This window comes from Aptenodytes patagonicus, chromosome 1, assembly GCF_965638725.1.
Source record: "Aptenodytes patagonicus chromosome 1, bAptPat1.pri.cur, whole genome shotgun sequence".
Taxonomy (NCBI): domain Eukaryota; kingdom Metazoa; phylum Chordata; class Aves; order Sphenisciformes; family Spheniscidae; genus Aptenodytes; species Aptenodytes patagonicus.
In genome coordinates, this window is record NC_134949.1 from 146,254,500 (window position 1) to 146,275,133 (window position 20,634).

Sequence of the window (20,634 nt, forward strand, 5' to 3'; positions counted from 1 at the left end):
ATGGATTATATCACACTCCCACAAACCTGCCAAGGCAAGCGCCATGTGCTTACAATGGTGGAGGCAACCACCAGATGGCTGGAAACATATCCCGTGCCCCATGCCACCGCCCGGAACACTATCCTGGGCCTTGAAAAGCAAGTCCTATGGCGACATGGCACCCCAGAAAGAATTGAGTCAGACAATGGGACTCATTTCCGAAACAACCTCATAGACACCTGGGCCAAAGAGCACGGCACTGAGTGGGTGTGTCACATCCCCTACCATGCACCAGCCTCCGGGAAAATCGAACGATACAATGGACTGTTAAAGACTACACTGAGAGCAATGGGTGGCGGGACATTCAACCATTGGGACACACATTTAGCAAAGGCCACCTGGTTAGTCAACACGAGGGGATCTGCCAATCGAGCAGGCCCTGCCCAGTCAAAACTTCTACGTACCGTAGAAGGGGATAAATTCCCTGGAGTGCACATACGAAAATGTGTTGGGGAAGACAGTCTGGGTTATTCCTGCCTCGGGCAAAGGCAAACCCATCTGTGGGATTGCTTTTGCTGAAGGACCTGGGTACACTTGGCGGGTGATGTGGGAGGATGGGGAATTCCGATGTGTACCTCAAGGGGATTTGATTTTGGGTGAGAATAGCCAATGATTTGAACTGTATGATGTTAATTGCTATATAGTACTGTATGTCATTGCTACTATGGTTGTTATATGCCATATCAACAGTATTACAGTAAGAATCACCCAGATTAATGAAGAATGAACTTTGATGAAAACTGAGCAAAATGCAGCGATGATAGAACCGGACAAGCACAGCGGTGATGGGACCAGAACTGACTTCAGCATGTAACAGTCCACCACCACACACCATCTCTCCTGCCCTGAAGGGCTGTTATGACAGATGGAGCCCAAAGTCATGGAGTAAATGAACTCAATGAACATTTTATAGGGATGGCCCATAGACGAAGAGAATGATATCTGTGTGTATCTATCAAAAGACAGGAAAAGTGGTGGTAATTAATTGGGATGTATTGGAAAGTGGGTGACCTGGGCATGACGTAGACGGTATAGAATAAGGGGTGGATATTGTCCTGGTTTCGGCAGGGATAGAGTTAATTTTGTTCCTAGTAGCTGGTACAGTGCTGTGTTTTGGATTTAGGATGAGAATAATGTTGATAACAGAGCGATGTTTTAGTTGTTGCTGAGCAGTGCTTACACTAGTCAAGGACTTTTCAGCTTCCCATGCTCTACCGACTGAGAAGGCTGGAGGTGCACAAGAAGCTGGGAGGGGGCACAGCCAGGACAGCTGACCCAAACTGGCCACAGGGATATTCCATACCATGTGACATGCTCAGTCATGACATAAACTGGGGGAAAGCTGGCCGGGGGGCCACTGCTCAGGGACGGGCTGGGCATCGGTCCGCAGGTGTTGTGCAGTTGCATCATGCATCACTTGCTTTGTATATTCTGTTATTTTCATTATCATCATTATTATTACTCTTTTACTTTCTGTCAATTATTAAACTGTTCTTACCTCAACCCATGAGTTTTCTCACTTTTACTCTTCCAGTTCTCTTCCCCCATCTCACCAGGGCAGGGGGAGCGAGTGAGCAGCTGTGTGGTGCTCAGTTGCCATCTGAGGTTAAACCATGACACTCGTCCATATTGCCCAAATGTGGGGGCTGTTCTACATCATCTCATGGGCCGAGGCCATCCTCCTTTCAGTATCGTGACCACCTTTAATTTAAAATGTTTCTCATTTCTGTGCCTCTATTTGATTTAGTTTGATATAAGTTACTGGCACCAAAGATTTTTTTCAGTAGAGGTAGGCACTGTAAAAGTTTGAATTCTAACTTTAGGCTTGTTACATCTTTGTGTAAATATGTTTTTGAATACTTCTTTCTGTTTCACTTAGAATTTCGTTCTCTACCATGCCTTCCTTTTTGCTTCAAGGAGAAGAAGAGGGACAGATTATTTAAGGAGAATCTGGATTTTCTGTTTACAGAGCAATAAATGTTCTGAAATGAACTGCAATTGTATGTGTTGTAAAATCTGTTTTGTTTGACAGGTTAATAAATCTCAGTTGAAAGTCTGAATGACTAGAGATATTAAAAGCTTGTGCTGCCTGACAAACAAACCAGCCACCTTTTTGCATTTCTTTATGAATACAGCAAAGGGCTCAGTACTATTCGAGTTGACTGTGGTGCTCATTTTATTTGCAAATGCCTTTATTTATGGGTCTTCTGCGTAGTTTGTATTTTTTTTTTTTGAGAGTGTAACAAAAATCACCATAATTGGCAAAAAGTTAAAAATGCCATGGTTCTTCCACAAGTACACATGTTCATGGTGCAGACAATGTAGTGACAAACCTTCTGTTGGCTTGATAAGCTGTTGCTAGTATCAATAAGTTTATGAATTTTAGAGAATTTAAATCTGTGTTTTTTGAAACCTACACCTATGTTGATCTTGTGGATTCATCTGTTTTGTCACTTTCATGCACAGATGTGTGAGACAAATCTACCGTATACTCCAACTGCAAAAACAGTCGACTAGGATATTTTTTGATAAAAGGCTTGGGAAGCAGTATCGTAAAAGTATTTAGTGCTTGGCTATTGATGTCATGATTAATTTAAAAAGTGGAAAATTATTTTTTAGTTGTTTAGAAACAGATTTTTAGTAGAATGCAGAAGGACACTGGGATGAATAAAAAGAAAAATATGTCTTAATTTTTCCTATGTGCCTTCTTCAGTTTCAGCAACAGTTTCTGGGGTGGAAGGAATTGGAGAAAACAATAGGAAATTGGGTACAAATATCAGTGGTACACTGTATTGTGTCTGATACATAAATTCAGTCATGTTGGAGATACTTTAGTCTCTATCAGCAGTGTCACATGGAAGCGTGGGATATGAATTACTGCTTATTTTGCTAAATCTGTTAGGAAGTTTAGCAAGGACCTCACCCACTGCATTTTCCAATTAGATATTCAGACAGGCAAAGTGTCATTGCATATATTTGAATTAGATTGAACATTTAATGACAATGAAATACCAGCTAATGCAGAATTTAAGACTACCAACTTTGGTTTGTCAGTGCTTTCCCAAAACATGTTTGATGCTGTGCTGGTGGTACTTTTATACTGAATTGAAGAACATTTTTAGTTTCTGCCAAATCCCCATCATCCTGGGGGTTTGGTTTAGTCCTGACAAAGTATCGTGGAAGTTGCCTTTTTCTCCCCAGCCCTTCCTGAGTTACTGTTCTTGACATTGTACTGCATTTGATGTTAGCTTTATAAATGCATGCAGTTTTATATCTGTGTATATAGAGATATATATCTGTGTAGACATATATGCAGATACATATTTTGAACTATATATATCACATATATGCATTTGTATATAACAAATGTGTCAAATCCAGGCACCTGATAGCAGCAAAGCTGCTGCAGCTCCATGACCACAAATCCAGCCAGTAGCGAGGCTGAGAACCTATTTCCAGTAGTCACACAAGCACACACAGCGTATACGATACACATATATGCAGGTACATGTGCCAGCCCTGGCACAGCAGAAATGCTCGGCACTCACACAAGCACAGAGAGCACCAACGGCCCCATCCTGTTCCCCTCTCTGGCTGATGAGGGTGAAAGTCTGTTAGTGCAAAATATATACATATGTGCAATGAGGGTCCCTCCAGCAGCTGGATTTAGGGACTCAGCTGGCCCCGGATCCCAGTCTCCCCAAGTTGTTGGCACCTGGAGGCATGAGCCCTCAAGGCCACAGCCCCACTCTAGCCCTCAGCGCAGATCCTTTTCCCCTTCCCGTTCCTATTGCCCACACCCACACAGTGGATGGCTTAGGCACAGCCCATCCAGTGGTCCTGGATCCTTGTGCACCTTCCACAGAGGGTCTCTCGTGCACACACACACGGGTCTCCTGGACAGCCCCAGACGCCATGGTCTCTACAGCAGCTGGCCAAGGCTACCCTATGGCTATCCTGTCCCTCCAGGAGCCAGCGCTGCCTGTGCTCTCGCCTGTAGAGATACATCTGGCTCTGAGGCCACTTCACCTACTTGCCAACTAGTCTAGCATGCTCTTCACTAGCGCTCGCACGCTCACTTGCACACCCACCCTTGCTGTAGGTGCTACATGGTGGGCACGTGGGACCCCTGGTCCCATGGCAGGGCCGGCACTGAGACTTCCACACGTGTGCATGCACAATAGTAAGCCGTTGCCCAGGAAAACCATCAGAAATGGAGTTTAATTAGAGAAGACAGGACAGGCTGCGCTGGCTGGCACAGGCACAGCCAGGCACGTGGACTGATGACCCTGCTCACACCCCAACAGCCCCTTCTGTCCCCCATTCCCACGGGGCGCCCCAACCTGTGGAGCCTCTCCTGCTGGCATATCTGGGTGGGTCTGAACCTGCCCCGGGGCCCCTGGGGGCTCCCCTGGCACCAGGAGTGGCTGGGCCAGGGGCCTCCGCTGCCCTCGCAAGGCTGCTGGGGCTGCCCCTGGGCCTCCTGCCCCATCAGGCAGCACAGGGATAAGCTTCTAGCAGGCTGATGGCTGCTGTGGTGGGCCTGGGAGCAGCCGGGCAGGGTGTGATTCAGGCTCCCCCACCTGCCCTTGTTGTTCCTGCCGTGCTTCTGCATGCAAAGACGAGCACTTCTATCGCATAAACTAATGTGTGTGTATATGTGTGTGCATATATATATATGTATTTCTACATATGAGAATGTACAGATCCCTCTCTGTAGAAATGCACTTGGCAATTTTAACTGCTAATGCTCCATAGATGCTCTTTGGACTTATTAGTAATGTGATGTTTAATAACCACAAAAGATCTGGAAGGAAAGATTCTTATTAATTAAAAACTGTCTAGCTAAGCTGTGCTCCTTTTCTCCAAGGAGGGTAGTTAGGAAGGCATCCAAAGCAGGGAGAAAAACTTTTTTAGTTGATAGGGAAGTAGGAGAACACATGGGAGTGAAGAACCTCGGCTGGCAGCCTGCAGTACTGCCACTGCTAAACACAAGAACATCTGATCGAGAAAAGCATTTAGAGTGTCATGGGCAATGTCTTTGCTCTCCACCTAGATGCAAGATGCTGGTAATCTGAAGAAGCTCAAAATTACAAATGTCACTTGATTTTGTAAGATTGTCTTCCTGTTTCTTTTGGTTACAAAGTTAAAACTTGACCTGGTTCAGATTATAATAACAGTAGTTCTAGATAGAGTAATTGTTTCTTTCTGGTTTGAACCCATTATCTCTTGATATGCCATAGAACTACTTGTTAAATTACTACTTCACTTGTCAATGGGGAGACTGTTTTGTATGGCTTTGAAAGTATTGAAGTATTTTATCTGCAGATGCAGGATCAATGGAGAAAATAGAAGTTCTAGTGTCTTTTCTCACATTGTTTTCCTTGCTAAGACTAGAACTTAAAAACCTTTGAAGAATATGAAACAGATGTGTTTAGCTACACCATCAAGACCTGCAAACCCCGAACATATATCCCCAAGACAATCTTTATGTATGGATGAGAAATTTCAGTCCTCACTCTTTAGACATATTTGCCATCTGATTTATAAATTTTCTGTATTCAATAATGAATCTTACCTGTATCTCACTAGAAGTAGTTGAAATCAATTAGCAAAGTTTTTAAATATAGAGAGAAAACACTACAACTTCTAATCAGAAAAAAATGGGGGAAAAATTACTTGAGCTATTTCCTGTATACTGAATCATAGTGTTTGAGATTCTCTTTTGCTTCTTCACCTCACAGCCTGTCCTTTTTTTTTGTAGTCACAGCATATTTTACCTGGTAGCCAGAACATATCCTTCAGTGGATTGTGTGGCAGTGATACTTTGTCACCTTGACATACCTGCTGCAGTCTGGTTTCCCCAGGGAATCCTTATATACTGTCTGGGAGCTGAAACTTCCAAGTTATCAGCAAAATGCTGCTCATAGCACTCAGCTGCCTGTCAGTTTACCCAGATTCTTGGCAATACCTGTGGCAGCATCTATTTCTGAACTGATCATGTTGCTGTATTAGAGGTGGTTTCTTTCAGGTCATGTGTTGTGATGGTTAGAGCAAGGTAAAATCACTGTTTGCAGTATGCCATGGTAGTCTTACTAATACGTAAATACACATAATTTGATTTTAAAAAGAAGAAAAGAGGGGTGGCCTGTGCTTAGGCAGAGACGACTTAGTTTTTTTCCCAAAATAAGTATGTGTTATAAGCACATTAACTCTCATTCAGGTGCTTGTTTGTAAGTTGACTGCAAGCATTTGTAGAGAAAGCAATTTGCCTTTGACTTAATTGTGAAGAAATGTGTTTATATCAGTATTGGGGTGACTGAGACACTTCCTAATGGAGTGTTTTCTATTCTCATTATAAGTTCTCTAATGGTCACTTAGCAATATGTTTTGTCTGTATTTTTTGCACATTTGTCATTCAAACCTTTAAATTTAGAAGTTCCATTACAGTGCCATCTGTCTCTGCACCAGTGAGTGTGGCTGCACACTTCTGAACAGGAAAGAAAAGCAAATCCATTTCATACTCTCAGAAAAAAAGGTAATTATGATGGCTGGGGGACACCAAGTTGACCATGAGCCAGCAATGTGCCATTGCGGCAAAGGCGGCTGATGATGAGGAGTGTTGCCAGCAGGTTGAGGGAGGTGATCCTGCCCCTCTACTCAGCACTGGTGAGGCCATACCTGGAGTACTGTGTCCAGTTCTGGGCTCCCCAGTATGAGAGACACATGGAGCTACTGGAGGGAGCCCAGCAAAGGGCCACAGAGATGGCTAAGGGACTGGAGCATCTGTCGTGTGAGGAAAGGCTGAGCGAGCTGGGACTGTTCAGCTTAGAGAAGAGAAGGCTCAGGGGGATCTTATTAATGTATGTAAATACCTGAAGGGAGGGTGCAAAGAGGACAGAGCGAGGCTCTTTTCAGTGGTGTCCAGTGACAGGACCAGAGGCAATGGGCACAAACTGAAACACAGGAGGTTCCCTCTGAACATGAGGAAACACTTTTTTACCATGAGGGTGACCGAGCACTGGCACAGGTTGCCCAGAGAGGTGGTGGAGTCTCCCTCCTTGGAGATACTCAATCACTGTCTGGACCTGGTCCTGGGCAACTGGCTGTAGGTGTCCCTGCTTGAGCAGGGGGGTGGACCAGGTGACCTCCGGAGCTCCCTTCCAACCTCAGTCATCCTGGGATCCTGTGATTCTGTGAGTCCATACGAGATTTATGTAGCATTTGCTTATTTGCTGTGTGAGTGTGTATGTGTATTATGTGTGGGCATCTGTAATCCATAACACAGTAGCACAAAAACATGGCAGCAAGCTTTAGAGCAACGTTCCAACAGTCACAGAGAAATGGACACGTTTAGTTTAAATGGGAAATCAACCCTCATCCATTTTCCAAAGACTCACTGAAGGTCAGCAAATGCAGGATACTTCAGATCAGTGGATTCGTTAGGTAAGTGGTGATTCTTATTTTTAATATAAAATCATTATTGTGTTGGATGAGCAAGTAGTTTTCACTTAAGCATATGGCCTGTTGCAATGTTTTGAGGACTTTGCCCATGAGAGGTCAATTTACAGGCAGATAGGTGGTAGTTTTCCTTTTAAATTAGTCTGCCATCTGTCAGCTTTATACCCTGTTGACATCTGAACATTATTTCTGATTGGAATATACAGATGAGAGGTTTTTTAAATAAAAATGATATTAAGAAAAAGCTGATGAGAACCCAGATAATGATAAACTTGTTTCTTTGAACAACTGAGTGCCTGAAACTAGTAGCATTCTCTTATCTGGTAGAGCTGGTCTAGTAGAAAAATAGGCACAGCTGGATAACTGTGGGTCATCAATGCATTTTAAAAAAAAGTGTTTCTGTGCAGTATTTTAAATAGCTAGATGATATTATTAGGGGAATTTTGACAGGAGTGTTGCAACAGGAGATTAAGACGTAAACAACTTTCTACATATTAATTAATTTTAAGAGTGTGTTAATGTTCATATTTATAGAAATATTTGAATTTGGAGTTTACAGTGGAAATAAATTTTTTAGAGTAGTAGTCTGTTTTAATGATTGATTCACATAAAACTGCTTGATATTCACTGGTTTTCCATCTTACAGTTTTCATAGCTTGAAATACCTGGATAATTATTGTTTCCCTAAAATAAACAAAGCAAGCTGATAAAAACAAGCTAGAAATTAATATGAAAGAAATTACTTCTCTACTGAACTCTTAAAAAAATAACTTCGACATTTTCTTTTTAACTTTCCTCTTATTCTTAATACATTATTTTTACCAATAATAATTGTATTGATCTAGTAGATCTTGCTGTGCACTTAAAGTTAATCCCTCATTCAGGGTTAGGAGAGTGCTCTCCATTGAATTAATTATTTCTCATAATAAATAGTTCAAAAGAGGTATAGCATACATAGTATATGTAGAAATATGGTGTTTATTATTAATTCTGTTACTTTTGGTGGTAGATTTCGTGTTCTTTAGAAATACTGTATTTAGCACACAGAAATACTTTCTCAGGTAGAGAAAATGTTATAAGAAACTTTGAGTTCTGAGTTGTGTTTGCCTGCACAGTCAAAGCAGCTTTGCCAACTAAGAGGCTGAGAAATCACCTTTTGAAATCATGAGGGCAGTTACTTAAATAGATCTGATTAACGATGTAGTGAGGCCTTTCATTTCAGATGTGATATTTTTAGATTGCTATGGCAAAATAAATTGTGGAATTGTGATGTTCATAACCGTAATCCCATGCCCACATTTGGGCTTGTGTTGAAAGAGCAGGTTCTGCAAAACTTTGCACAGCCGTTTTGTGGTTTTACACATACGGTCTGCTTTAGGCAAATGCAAGGCATGCCAGGAATAAGACTAGTTTGAAAGGATGAACCTCTCTATGATTTAAACACTGCCCAAAAAGGAGGATTTATATTCCTCTTCAGTCTTCCTGCTCACTCCCAGCTGTTACGTGGTTGTTCTCCAGTTTATGAGCCTAATGGAATAGTTTTCTATTAGGATACAGAGCTGATTCACAGAAGGGCACGCAAACACAACACCCATCATTAGGAGACAGATGAAAGCATACACCGGTTAACAGGAGACTAAAAGAGAAGGAAGAAGCAACCATTCATTGGCAGCAAACCATTAGTTTTGAAACAGCAGATTAGCCAGCAAACCGGCTACTTTTGAAACTACGTCCTAGGAACAGGTTAGGAGCCTGATTAGGAGGAAATTGTCTAATTTGGTCACTTTTGCTTTTGTCTTAAACATGTACATGGAATTTAATCTAATGGCATATGGTGGAAATACATTAAATTGAAGCCTATATTATCCTTGCATAGCTGTAACAGACTAATTTTATAACAGTTACTGTTAATACCATTGCTATTTTACAGGTTCATATTTTAGTGGAAATAGTACTTTGAATATCAGTGAGTTCAAAAGAAAACATTGAAGTAATTCTGTTTTAGCAAATGTCCCCCAAAATGACCCAGAGTCAAACCTTCATACTACTGTGTTTCAAAATCTGAAGCTTTACAGTTTTGTCTCTCTTTATGATGTTAATTTATTTCCTTTTTCAAAATAGCGTGTTTATTTCAGATTCTAATGGTTCTTCCTAGTGCTGATTATCTTAAGTTTATTCCTCTTAATGTCTTCCATTTCTTTAACCCTCTTATGAGGTGTAACTCTCTCCAAGATGCTACATTTTTAAAGAGATTTTGGGTGTTGTTCTTAGTTTTGATTTGTACTGGAGTAAAACGAGCTTTTAATTTCCTGCTTTCATTCTCTTGTTTTTCGTGAAGCCGGTACTATTAAGTTATTCTTCCAAGCAATGTCATAATTTTTTTTTTTTTTCTTTTAAAAGTTACAAAAGCCAATTTCCAACAGAAGTTCTTTAAGATTCAGTTCAGGTGTTTACCCAAATTCAACAAATTAGGAGTTAGTATTTTTTCCAACTTACTTTTGTACTTTGTTGTCCACCTTCCTCTTAGAAAATCTATATTGATGTCCTGGTTTCGGCAGGGATAGAGTTAATTTCTTTTCTAGTAGCTGGTACAGTGTTTTGGATTTAGGATGAGAACAAAGTTGATAACGCACCGATGTTTTAGTTGTTGCTAGGTAGTGCTTACACTAGCCAAGGACTTTTCAGCTTCCCATGTTCTACCGACTGAGAAGGCTGAAGGTGCACAAGAAGCTGGGAGGGGGCACAGCCAAACTGGCCAAAGGGACATTCCATACCATGTGACGTCATGCTCAGTACATAAACTGGGGAAAGCTGGCCGGGGGGGGCCGCTGCTCGGGGACTGGCTGGGCATCGGTTGGCAGGTGGTGAGCAATTGTACTGTGCATCACTTGCTTTGTGTATTATTATTATTATTATTATCATATTATTATTATTATCATTTTATTTCAATTATTAAACTGTTTTTATCTCAACCCACGAGTTTTTCTAACTTGTGCTCTTCCAATTCTCTCCCCCATCCCACCGGGTGGGGGGGGGAGTGAGCGAGCGGCTGCGTGGTGCTTAGTTGCCGACTGAAGTTAAACCACGACAGTCCTTTTTGGCGCCCAACGTGGGGCTCGAAGGGTTTGAGATAATAACAGGTTAACCGGAGTGTATTAAAGAACTTATATCTGTTAGTAGTTGTGGGTCACAATGTTGGTTTCTCTGTTCTCGATATTGATTTGTATAATCTGCATCGTGCTCTTTTTCCTGCTGTACATGTTAAAGATTGGTGTTGGGTTTTGCAGTTTGCTGTGGTCTGCAGTGAATAGTAATGTCTCGCTTGTGAGGTTTGTTTTTAGAACATTGACCTTGACGTTAGTGTGGTATGTAAACTTCGCAATGAAGCCGTTACTGTACCACGGAGATCATTTCGTGGAGACAACTAGCAATTGCAGTAACTTTTCTGAGAGTTTTTTTACGGAGGAAATACAGAATGGCAGGGTCACTACCTTCTTCTATAATGTTTCCTCCTTCATTACAGTAATTTTTCAGTATTTTGAACATCCTTGGGCAGTTAAGATACTTCTATTAATACTTCTTGGGAATACTGTTTCGGTTTTGTCTAAAGTTGGTAAGCAATTTAAGAATATCATCCAGAGATCTGCCCCAAGGCTGAATAATTATGAGTGGCAGGGTGTGTGGGACAAGATGGGCAAGTACCTAGGCCAATGGGCACCCCCAGTGTTTTGGAACTTCACCCCTGAGCAAGTGCAGAATCCTGAAAAGTTAGTAGAATATTTGGAAAAAGTATGCTGTCACCCTGGCAACTCCAGAGAGATGCAGATCATTGCAACGTGCTGGGGCCTGGCCCATGCCTACCAAGCCCTGTTCAACACCATTCAGTGCCCTCAAAGGGAAGGGAAGGTCTCTGGCTCTGACAGTAAAACGACACGCACTGCGGCCACTCAGACCCGGGCAATGTGCCCTGCGGCCACTCCGACCCCAGCGACAGGCCGTGCAGCCACTCAGACCCCGGCAACAGGCCCTGCGGCCACTCAAACCCGGGCAACACGCACTACGGCCACTCCAACCCCAGTGACATGCACTGCAGCCACTCAGACCCCGGCGACATGCACTGCGGCCACTCAGACCCCAGCGACAGGCCCTGCGGCCACTCAGACTCCGGTGACATGCACTTGCACTGCAGTCACTCAGACCCCGGCAACAGGCCCTGCGGCTACTCGGACTCCGGTGACATGCACTTGCACTGCGGCCACTCCAACCCCGGCGACATGCACTGCGACCACTCCAACCCCGGCAACAGGCCCTGTGGCTGAACCAAAGAACCAGCCTGTGCCGGTATCAGTCACCCCTGTACACAAGAAGAAATTTTGGAAGCGGAAGTCGGCTCGTTTAGTAAGGGAGGAAGAAGCTTCTTCTAAAAGGGAACCGGAGGAAGAACTGTACGAGTACCCTGGAGAAGGGCCATCACGAGAACGGGAGGAGGAGACCCGGCCGCTGATCGGGGAGGAGGAAGAGGAAGAACTCATAAACGAGGCAGTGACCACCCGATCTCTATCCCTGAGTGAGCTGCGAGATATACGAAAAGATTTCAGCCGTCGTCCAGGTGAGCATATTGTCACCTGGCTGCTCCGATGCTGGGATAATGGGGCCAGTAGCCTGGAATTAGAGGGTAGGGAAGCCAAGCAGCTGGGATCCCTTTCTAGGGAAGGGGGCATTGATAAAGCAATTGGAAAAGGGACACGTATCCTCATCCTTTGGAGGCGACTCTTGTCAAGCGTGAAGGAAAGGTATCCCTTTAAGGAAGATGTCATATGTCGCCCAAGCAAGTGGGCCACCATGGAGAAGGGTATCCAGTTTCTGAGAGAATTAGCTGTGCTGGAGGTGATTTATGGTGACCTGAACAATAAACAACTATCCAAAGATCCAGACGAAGTCAAGTGCACACGACCCATGTGGCGGAAGTTTATAAGGAGCGCACCATCGTCATACGCCAATTCATTGGCAGTGATGACCTGGAAAGATGGAGAGGAACAAACAGTGGATGAATTGGCTAGTCAACTCCGGCAATACGAGGAAAGTCTTTCTTCCTCCATCGTCTCGGCTGTGGAGAAACTGTCCGAAAAACTGTCCCGGGAGATCCAGCAACTCAGAGAGGATAGGTCCTACTCCTCACCTGTACGGACCAGTATCTCGGCTATTAGAAGTAAGTGTTCTTTTGCTCAAGAGAGAGGATATAAAGGGTACACACCACGGGGCACCCTATGGTTTTATCTGCGTGACCACGGAGAGGACATGAGGAAGTGGGATGGGAAACCTACCGCAGCCCTAGGGGCACGGGTACGCGAATTGCAAGGGAAAACAATCACAGAAAGAGGTTCTTCCAGGAAAATTGCTGCTCCAGTTTCCAGCGGGCAGTTCCCCAGACAGAGTAGAAGGGCTGATCTTACTCTTGATCTTAATGAAGAAACTTCTGACCCGTACGTACAAGAAATGAGAAATGAGTACTGTGATGAGGATTAGAGGGGCCCTGCCTCCAGCCAGGGGGAGGAAAGGGACAACCGGGTTTACTGGACTGTGTGGATTCGGTGGCCTGGCACGTCAGACCCACAGAAGTATAAGGCTCTGGTAGACACCGGTGCACAGTGTACCCTAATGCCATCAAGCTATATAGGGGCAGAACCCATCTGTATTTCTGGGGTGACGGGGGGATCCCAACAGCTAACTGTATTGGAAGCCGAAGTGAGTTTAACTGGGAACGGGTCGCAGAAGCACCCCATTGTGACTGGCCCAGATGCTCCGTGCATCCTTGGCATAGACTACCTCAGGAGAGGGTATTTCAAGGACCCAAAAGGGTACCGGTGGGCTTTTGGTATAGCTGCCTTGGAGATGGAGGAAATTAAACAGCTGTCCACCTTGCCTGGTCTTTCGGAGGACCCCTCTGTTGTGGGGTTGCTGAAGGTCGAAGACCAACAAGTGCCAATTGCTACCACCACAGTGCACCGGCGGCAATATCGCACCAACCGAGACTCCCTGATTCCCATCCATAAGCTGATTCATTGACTGGAGAGCCAAGGAGTGATCAGCAAGACCCGCTCACCCTTTAACAGTCCCATATGGCCGGTGCGGAAGTCTAATGGAGAGTGGAGACTAACAGGAGACTATCGTGGCCTAAATGAAGTCACGCCACCGCTGAGTGCTGCTGTGCCAGACATGCTAGAACTTCAATACGAACTGGAGTCAAAGTCAGCCAAGTGGTATGCCACAACTGATGTCGCTAATGCGTTTTTCTCAATCCCTTTGGCAGCGGAGTGCAGGCCACAGTTTGCTTTCACTTGGAGGGGTGTCCAGTACACCTGGAACCGACTGCCCCAGGGGTGGAAACACAGCCCTACCATTTGCCATGGACTAATCCAGACTGCACTGGAACAGGGTGGAGCTCCAGAACACCTGCAATACATTGATGATATCATCGTGTGGGGCAACACAGCAGGAGAAGTTTTTGAAAAAGGGAAGGAAATAGTCCAAATCCTTCTGAAGGCCGGTTTTGCTATAAAACAAAGTAAGGTCAAGGGACCTGCACAGGAGATCCAATTTTTAGGAATAAAATGGCAAGATGGATGTCATCAGATCCCAACGGATGTGATCAACAAAATAACAGCCATGTCTCCACCAACTAGCAAAAAGGAAACACAAGCTTTCTTAGGCGTCGTGGGTTTTTGGAGAATGCACATTCCAAATTACAGTCTGATTGTAAACCCTCTCTATCAAGTGACCCGGAAGAAGAACGATTTCAAATGGGGCCCTGAGCAACGACAAGCTTTTGAACAAATTAAACGGGAGATAGTTCATGCAGTAGCCCTGGGGCCAGTCCGGGCAGGGCAAGAGGTAAAAAATGTGCTCTATACCGCAGCCAGGGAGAACGGCCCTACCTGGAGCCTCTGGCAGAAAGCACCAGGGGAGACTCGAGGTCGACCCCTAGGGTTTTGGAGTTGGGGATACAGAGGATCCGAGGCCCGCTATACTCCAACTGAAAAAGAGATATTAGCAGCATATGAAGGGGTTCGAGCTGCTTTGGAAGTGATTGGTACTGAAGCACAGCTCCTCCTGGCACCCCGACTGCCGGTGCTGGGCTGGATGTTCAGAGGGAGGGTCCCCTGTACACATCATGCAACTGATGCTACATGGAGTAAGTGGGTCGCACTGATCACACAACGGGCTCGAATAGGAAACCCCAGTCGCCCAGGAATCCTGGAAGTGATCATGGATTGGCCAGAGGGCAAAGATTTTGGAATATTGCCAGAGGAGGAGGTAACGCGTGCTGAAGAGGCCCCACTGTATAATGAACTACCAGAAAATGAGAAGCAATATGCCCTGTTCACTGATGGGTCCTGTCGTCTTGTGGGAAAGCATCGGAGGTGGAAAGCTGCTGTATGGAGTCCTATGCGACAAGTTGTAGAAACTGCTGAAGGAGAAGGTGAATCGAGCCAATTTGCAGAAGTAAAGGCCATCCAGCTGGCTTTAGACATTGCTGACCGAGAAAAGTGGCCAGTGCTCTATCTCTATACTGACTCATGGATGGTGGCAAATGCCCTGTGGGGGTGGTTGCAGCAATGGAAGCAGAGCAACTGGCAGTGCAGAGGCAAACCCATCTGGGCTGCCGCATTGTGGCAAGATATTGCTGCCCGGGTGGAGAACCTGGTTGTAAAAGTCCGTCACGTAGATGCTCACGTACCCAAGAGTCGGGCCACTGAAGAACACCAAAACAACCAGCAGGTGGATCAGGCTGCTAAGATTGAAGTGGCTCAGGTGGATCTGGACTGGCAACATCAGGGTGAATTATTTCTAGCTCGGTGGGCCCATGACACCTCAGGCCACCAAGGAAGAGATGCAACATACAGATGGGCTCGTGATCGAGGGGTGGACTTGACCATGGACACTATAGCCCAGGTTATCCATGAATGTGAAACATGTGCTGCAATCAAACAAGCCAAGCGGTTAAAGCCTTTTTGGTATGGAGGACGATGGCTGAAATATAAATATGGGGAGGCCTGGCAGATCGATTATATCACACTCCCACAAACCCGCCAAGGCAAGCGCCATGTGCTTACAATGGTGGAGGCAACCACCGGATGGCTGGAAACATATCCCGTGCCCCATGCCACCGCCCGGAACACTATCCTGGGCCTTGAAAAGCAAGTCCTATGGCGACATGGCACCCCAGAAAGAATTGAGTCAGACAATGGAACTCATTTCCGAAACAACCTCATAGACACCTGGGCCAAAGAGCACGGCACTGAGTGGGTGTGTCACATCCCCTACCATGCACCAGCCTCCGAGAAAATCGAACGATACAATGGACTGTTAAAGACTACACTGAGAGCAATGGGTGGCGGGACGTTCAAACATTGGGATACGCATTTAGCAAAGGCCACCTGGTTAGTCAACACGAGGGGATCTGCCAATCGAGCTGGCCCTGCCCAGTCAGAACTTTTACGTACTGTAGATGGGAATAAAGTTCCTGTAGTGCACATAAAAAATATGCTGGGGAAGACAGTCTGGGTTATTCCTGCCTCGGGCAGAGGCAGACCCATCCGTGGGATTGCTTTTGCTCAAGGACCTGGGTGCACTTGGTGGATAATGCGGGAGGATGGGGAAGTCCGATGTGTACCTCAAGGGGATTTGATTTTGGGTGAGAATAGCCAATGATCTGAATTATGTGATGTTAAGTACTAATTATAGTTATAATAGTTATACTAATAATACACAGATATACTAATAATACTAATAATATTATATGCCATACTAATGTTATTACAATAAGAATCACCCAGACTAATGAAGAATAACTTCAGTGAAACCAAGCAAAGCACAGTGATGATGGTACCAGAACTGACTTCAACATGGAACAATCCAACACCACATACCATCTCCATTTTTCCTGCCCTGAAAGATTATTATGACAGATGGAGCCCGAAGTCATGGACTAAATGAACTCACCGAACATTTTAGAGGGATGGCCCACAGACGAAGGGAATGATATCTCTGTGTGTGTGTGTATATATATATATATATATATATATAAAGGGGTGGTGATTAATGAAAATGTACTGGAAAATATGAGACTTGAGCATGACGCAGATGGTATAGAATAAGGGGTGGATATTGTCCTGGTTTCGGCAGGGATAGAGTTAATTTCCTTTCTAGTAGCTGGTACAGTGTTTTGGATTTAGGATGAGAACAAAGTTGATAACACACCGATGTTTTAGTTGTTGCTAGGTAATGCTTACACTAGCCAAGGACTTTTCAGCTTCCCATGTTCTACCGACTGAGAAGGCTGAAGGTGCACAAGAAGCTGGGAGGGGGCACAGCCAAACTGGCCAAAGGGACATTCCATACCATGTGACGTCATGCTCAGTACATAAACTGGGGAAAGCTGGCCGGGGGGGGCCGCTGCTCGGGGACTGGCTGGGCATCGGTCGGCGGGTGGTGAGCAATTGTACTGTGCATCACTTGCTTTGTGTATTATTATTATTATTATTATCATATTATTATTATTATCATTTTATTTCAATTATTAAACTGTTTTTATCTCAACCCACGAGTTTTTCTAACTTGTGCTCTTCCAATTCTCTCCCCCATCCCACCGGGTGGGGGGGGGAGTGAGCGAGCGGCTGCGTGGTGCTTAGTTGCCGACTGAAGTTAAACCACGACAATTGAGAACAGAGAATTGCCATTTTTAATACAAGTATTTGTTTCCTGTAGTTGAAATATGTAGAAAATTATAATTAGAATTTTGTTAGTGTTTTGATTTTCTTACTTAAAGGTGCTAGTTTGTGGCATCGTGCTTGGAGTTTTATGCTATTAATCTTAAATATTCTCTGAAAGATAACTTTCAGCTGTTTGAAGTTTGAAAGAAAACCGCTTTTCTTCCTGATCATGAAGAATTAAAGTGTAACACAGCTACTTCTCACCAAGTCACTCCAGACCGGTGACACTGTGACATGTACGGTTCAATGAGAAGCTTGTACTGAATAGAAAAAAAAAATACCTTTTCCATGACTTTTTTTCACTCCCAATGAAAAGCTGTTTAAAGGTGAATGCCTCTTCTCACCCTTTCTTTCTTTACTGAAGAAATTAGGAAATTACTTTATGTCTGAAGCATACGTGGGTTGTTATTAACATTTCTGTCAAAGATTATACAATAATTAAGTTGATGTTTAGACCAGATTAAGGTACATTTCAGTACGCAGGCTGGTCTTTCTGTACGGGAAAATAACACTGGTCAAGGAGACATTATAGAGCAAAAAGAAACTATTGCCAAAAAATTATGCCACTTGAAAAAATTGGATTGCTCCATGAGAATCAGCTGCCTTCTGCAGCACCTGCTGAGTTGGTTATAGGCAACTGGTGGTTGGTGGTAACCAACTCTGCATGGTTATAGGCAAGTGGTTGTGTCCAGTTACACAAAACAGGCAGGGTACCTGCCATCGTGAGCCTGCTGTGCTGGGCCTGCGCCTTTGTAGACATTCCCTGTGGCAAAAAGTTCATTGCATTTATTCAGGAAATACTTTGATACCTACTTCCAGTTTCAGTTTGAGACTTAGAATTTGGATTCATCAAAACAGCTCCTCGTATGGATGTACCTGGTTCGTATCTCTGATGTGTTTGCTCATGAGATGGGGCCAGCCTCTTCTCCAAGGTGCAGAGTGATCATGCAGTAGGCAACAGGCACAAGCTGGAACACAAGAAACTCCTGCTCGATGCTCAGAAAACCATTTTCACCATAAGGCTGGGAAAATATGGGAACAGGTTGCCCAGGAGGTATGTGGAATCTGCATCCTTGAAGATACTCAAAGCTTACCTGGTCAAGGCCCTGAGCAGCCTGCTCTGGCTGGATGTGCGTTGAGTAGGGGTGTTTCTAAATGGCCTCCAGGGATCCCCTCCAGTGTAAATTATCCTACGGTTCTGAGCTCTACATGCAAGGTGCAGTTACTTGAATGTGTTGTGCATTGCATGTCACGAAAGTCAGTGGTTTTAGTAAAGGTACTTCTGTGTGGAAGGGAAGGCAGCACAAATTAACTATTTCATTGCACAGAGTTCCTTTTTAGGCCACTTTTAGAAATAAGTGGCATAAAACCCCAGCACATTACGCAGTATGAGTAGCCTCAGTAGAGAGCATCTTGAGTATTTGCCTTGTGTTCTCCATAAAAGAACAATACTCTTCTATGGCTAATCCAAGCTTCAGTTGATTGAGTTAGATTTCTGCTGCTGGGATAATTGGACACTGTTTCAGAAACGCCTGGGAATTTCTTGAGGCCTGTAACACAAGTTGCCATACAAAGTTCCCAGTGTGCTGTCCTCTAAACACACAGTCCTCTGTGAAAAGAGTGCTCCAGCCATCCGGAATGATCAGAGTAACCCCGCATGTAAATGTGACCTTCTCCCTGCCTCACAGAGCCGCTGTGTCTGGCTCCAACTGTCACTCACAGAAGCACTTTCTTTCACTTGATAGAGTCTTGAAAACAAGCAAGAAATTTGAAATTTCTCCTCCTTTTTCCCCATCCAAACTGTTTTACTCCTTCTGGCCCACCTTAACCCAACGCCCTGTGAACTGGTTTGTGAGACAGTAACTGCTGGTGTGGGCTGAAATGTAAAGTGGCATTTATGCAAGAACTGGAAATGCAGAGTGATCTGATTATGTGCAGATGTAACACACTTCCTTTTTCTTTTTCATTTTTTTATAATTATGCTAATGATTTTTGGTTTTATCGTGTAAGTCTTCTGGTAAATATTTTGATTCTTGTACTGGTCTGCAACGTTCTCTTAGTAGTGAGTTAATAAAAATCTGAATTAAAAAGCATATGTGTGTATAAACAGTTCTTAATATGAATCATTGAATCATAAAGAATGGTGGCTAGTAGTTAGTATTCTGGATACTCTGATGCTTAATTCATTTGATTATAAGTTTCCAGCTTGTTTGTTCATTTGTTATAGCGTTTAAAAACATCTTGGCTTACTCCTCATTTTCCTTAATGGAACTAAGTCGTGGGACTGTAAGCTGCATGACTTTCTTAAACAGCATATTTAATACGATTCTGTTATCCCTGGCTAGTCAAATTGGCATATGTCCTTAAAATAAAATGAAGTGTAATTCATTATTGCTACTGACACTTTTCCCAGCTATTTCTGGAAAGAGTGTAAGTCCAAAGATTAGGAGAGAAACATTAATCAAGTTATTTCATATTGTTTTTTGTTAATTCTTCAGAGAGTTAACACAGTGGGAGGCCAAAATTGCAAATACTGTAGCTGCTTAAAATGCATTTATTCAATAATGTTTAAGTAACTGTGGTGGTAAATAGGTCACCCAGAAATACATTTTCCCCTTGTTCCTAGACACTTTGTATATCAAAGCGTAGGAAAAAAGAAAACACAATTACCTAAAAAATAGCCCAGCATCTGTACTATGACATGTTAGTGAAGTTGTTGTTGTTTCTTCTCTCTTTTTGTGAATTTCCACCACCTGCCATAAATGATAAACAGCATCTTTTCAGCATCTCAACATTTTGTAAGGGATATAGATGGGTCTGTGTTGGATTCTGAATTACATTATGGTTCTTGAAAATTCCTGGGTCACTCACACTAGTAACACAGTTGGTCAGTAGTGGAATTATTTTGAAAATCTGAAAAAATTGAGTCAGCAAGGAAAAAGAGATAAAAGTTGTTGGAACAAAACAAAAACCATGATTGCAGTAGTACTATCTTTCAGACTGATAATTTATTTCTTAGATACTACTTAGGTTTGAATTATGACCACAGAGTATGAGCTAGTTTTTCACAATGAGGAAAGTAGAAATACTTTTGGAAGTGAACAGTCAACAAGTTACCTGTAGAAATGAAAGGCCTGACTGCCTTCTGGTTCGCAGAGATGAACAGCGTCGTTCTGAAATCAACGTGAGCTGGCTGTATTTGATGGATTTCTTCCTGCAGCCTGTTTTGGGGCTCACTTTGATGCCCATTGAAATCAACAGGGACTTTTTTAGTGATATGATGGAATTTGAATTAGGCCTTAAATGCTTATAGAAGACTGCGTTGTGCATGTATATGTAAATTAATGTATAAGGTTACCAA

General features: G+C 43.7%; 1 protein-coding gene across 3 annotated transcripts in view; it reads left to right on the plus strand.

The window, feature by feature from the left end:
• PUDP (pseudouridine 5'-phosphatase) overlaps window positions 1-20,634 on the plus strand; it is an 89,342-nt gene that overhangs the window by 63,566 nt on the left and 5,142 nt on the right. Inside the window, exon 4 of one of the 3 annotated variants that reach the window (XM_076358017.1) lies at window positions 1,919-2,078. The exons of the other annotated variants lie outside the window; for them this stretch is intronic. Within the exon in view, the coding sequence (XP_076214132.1) occupies window positions 1,919-2,068 (150 nt within the window). The 3' untranslated portion in view covers window positions 2,069-2,078. Of the gene's footprint in view, window positions 1-1,918; window positions 2,079-20,634 lie in introns of those variants that run through there. 3 annotated transcript variants of the gene reach the window in all.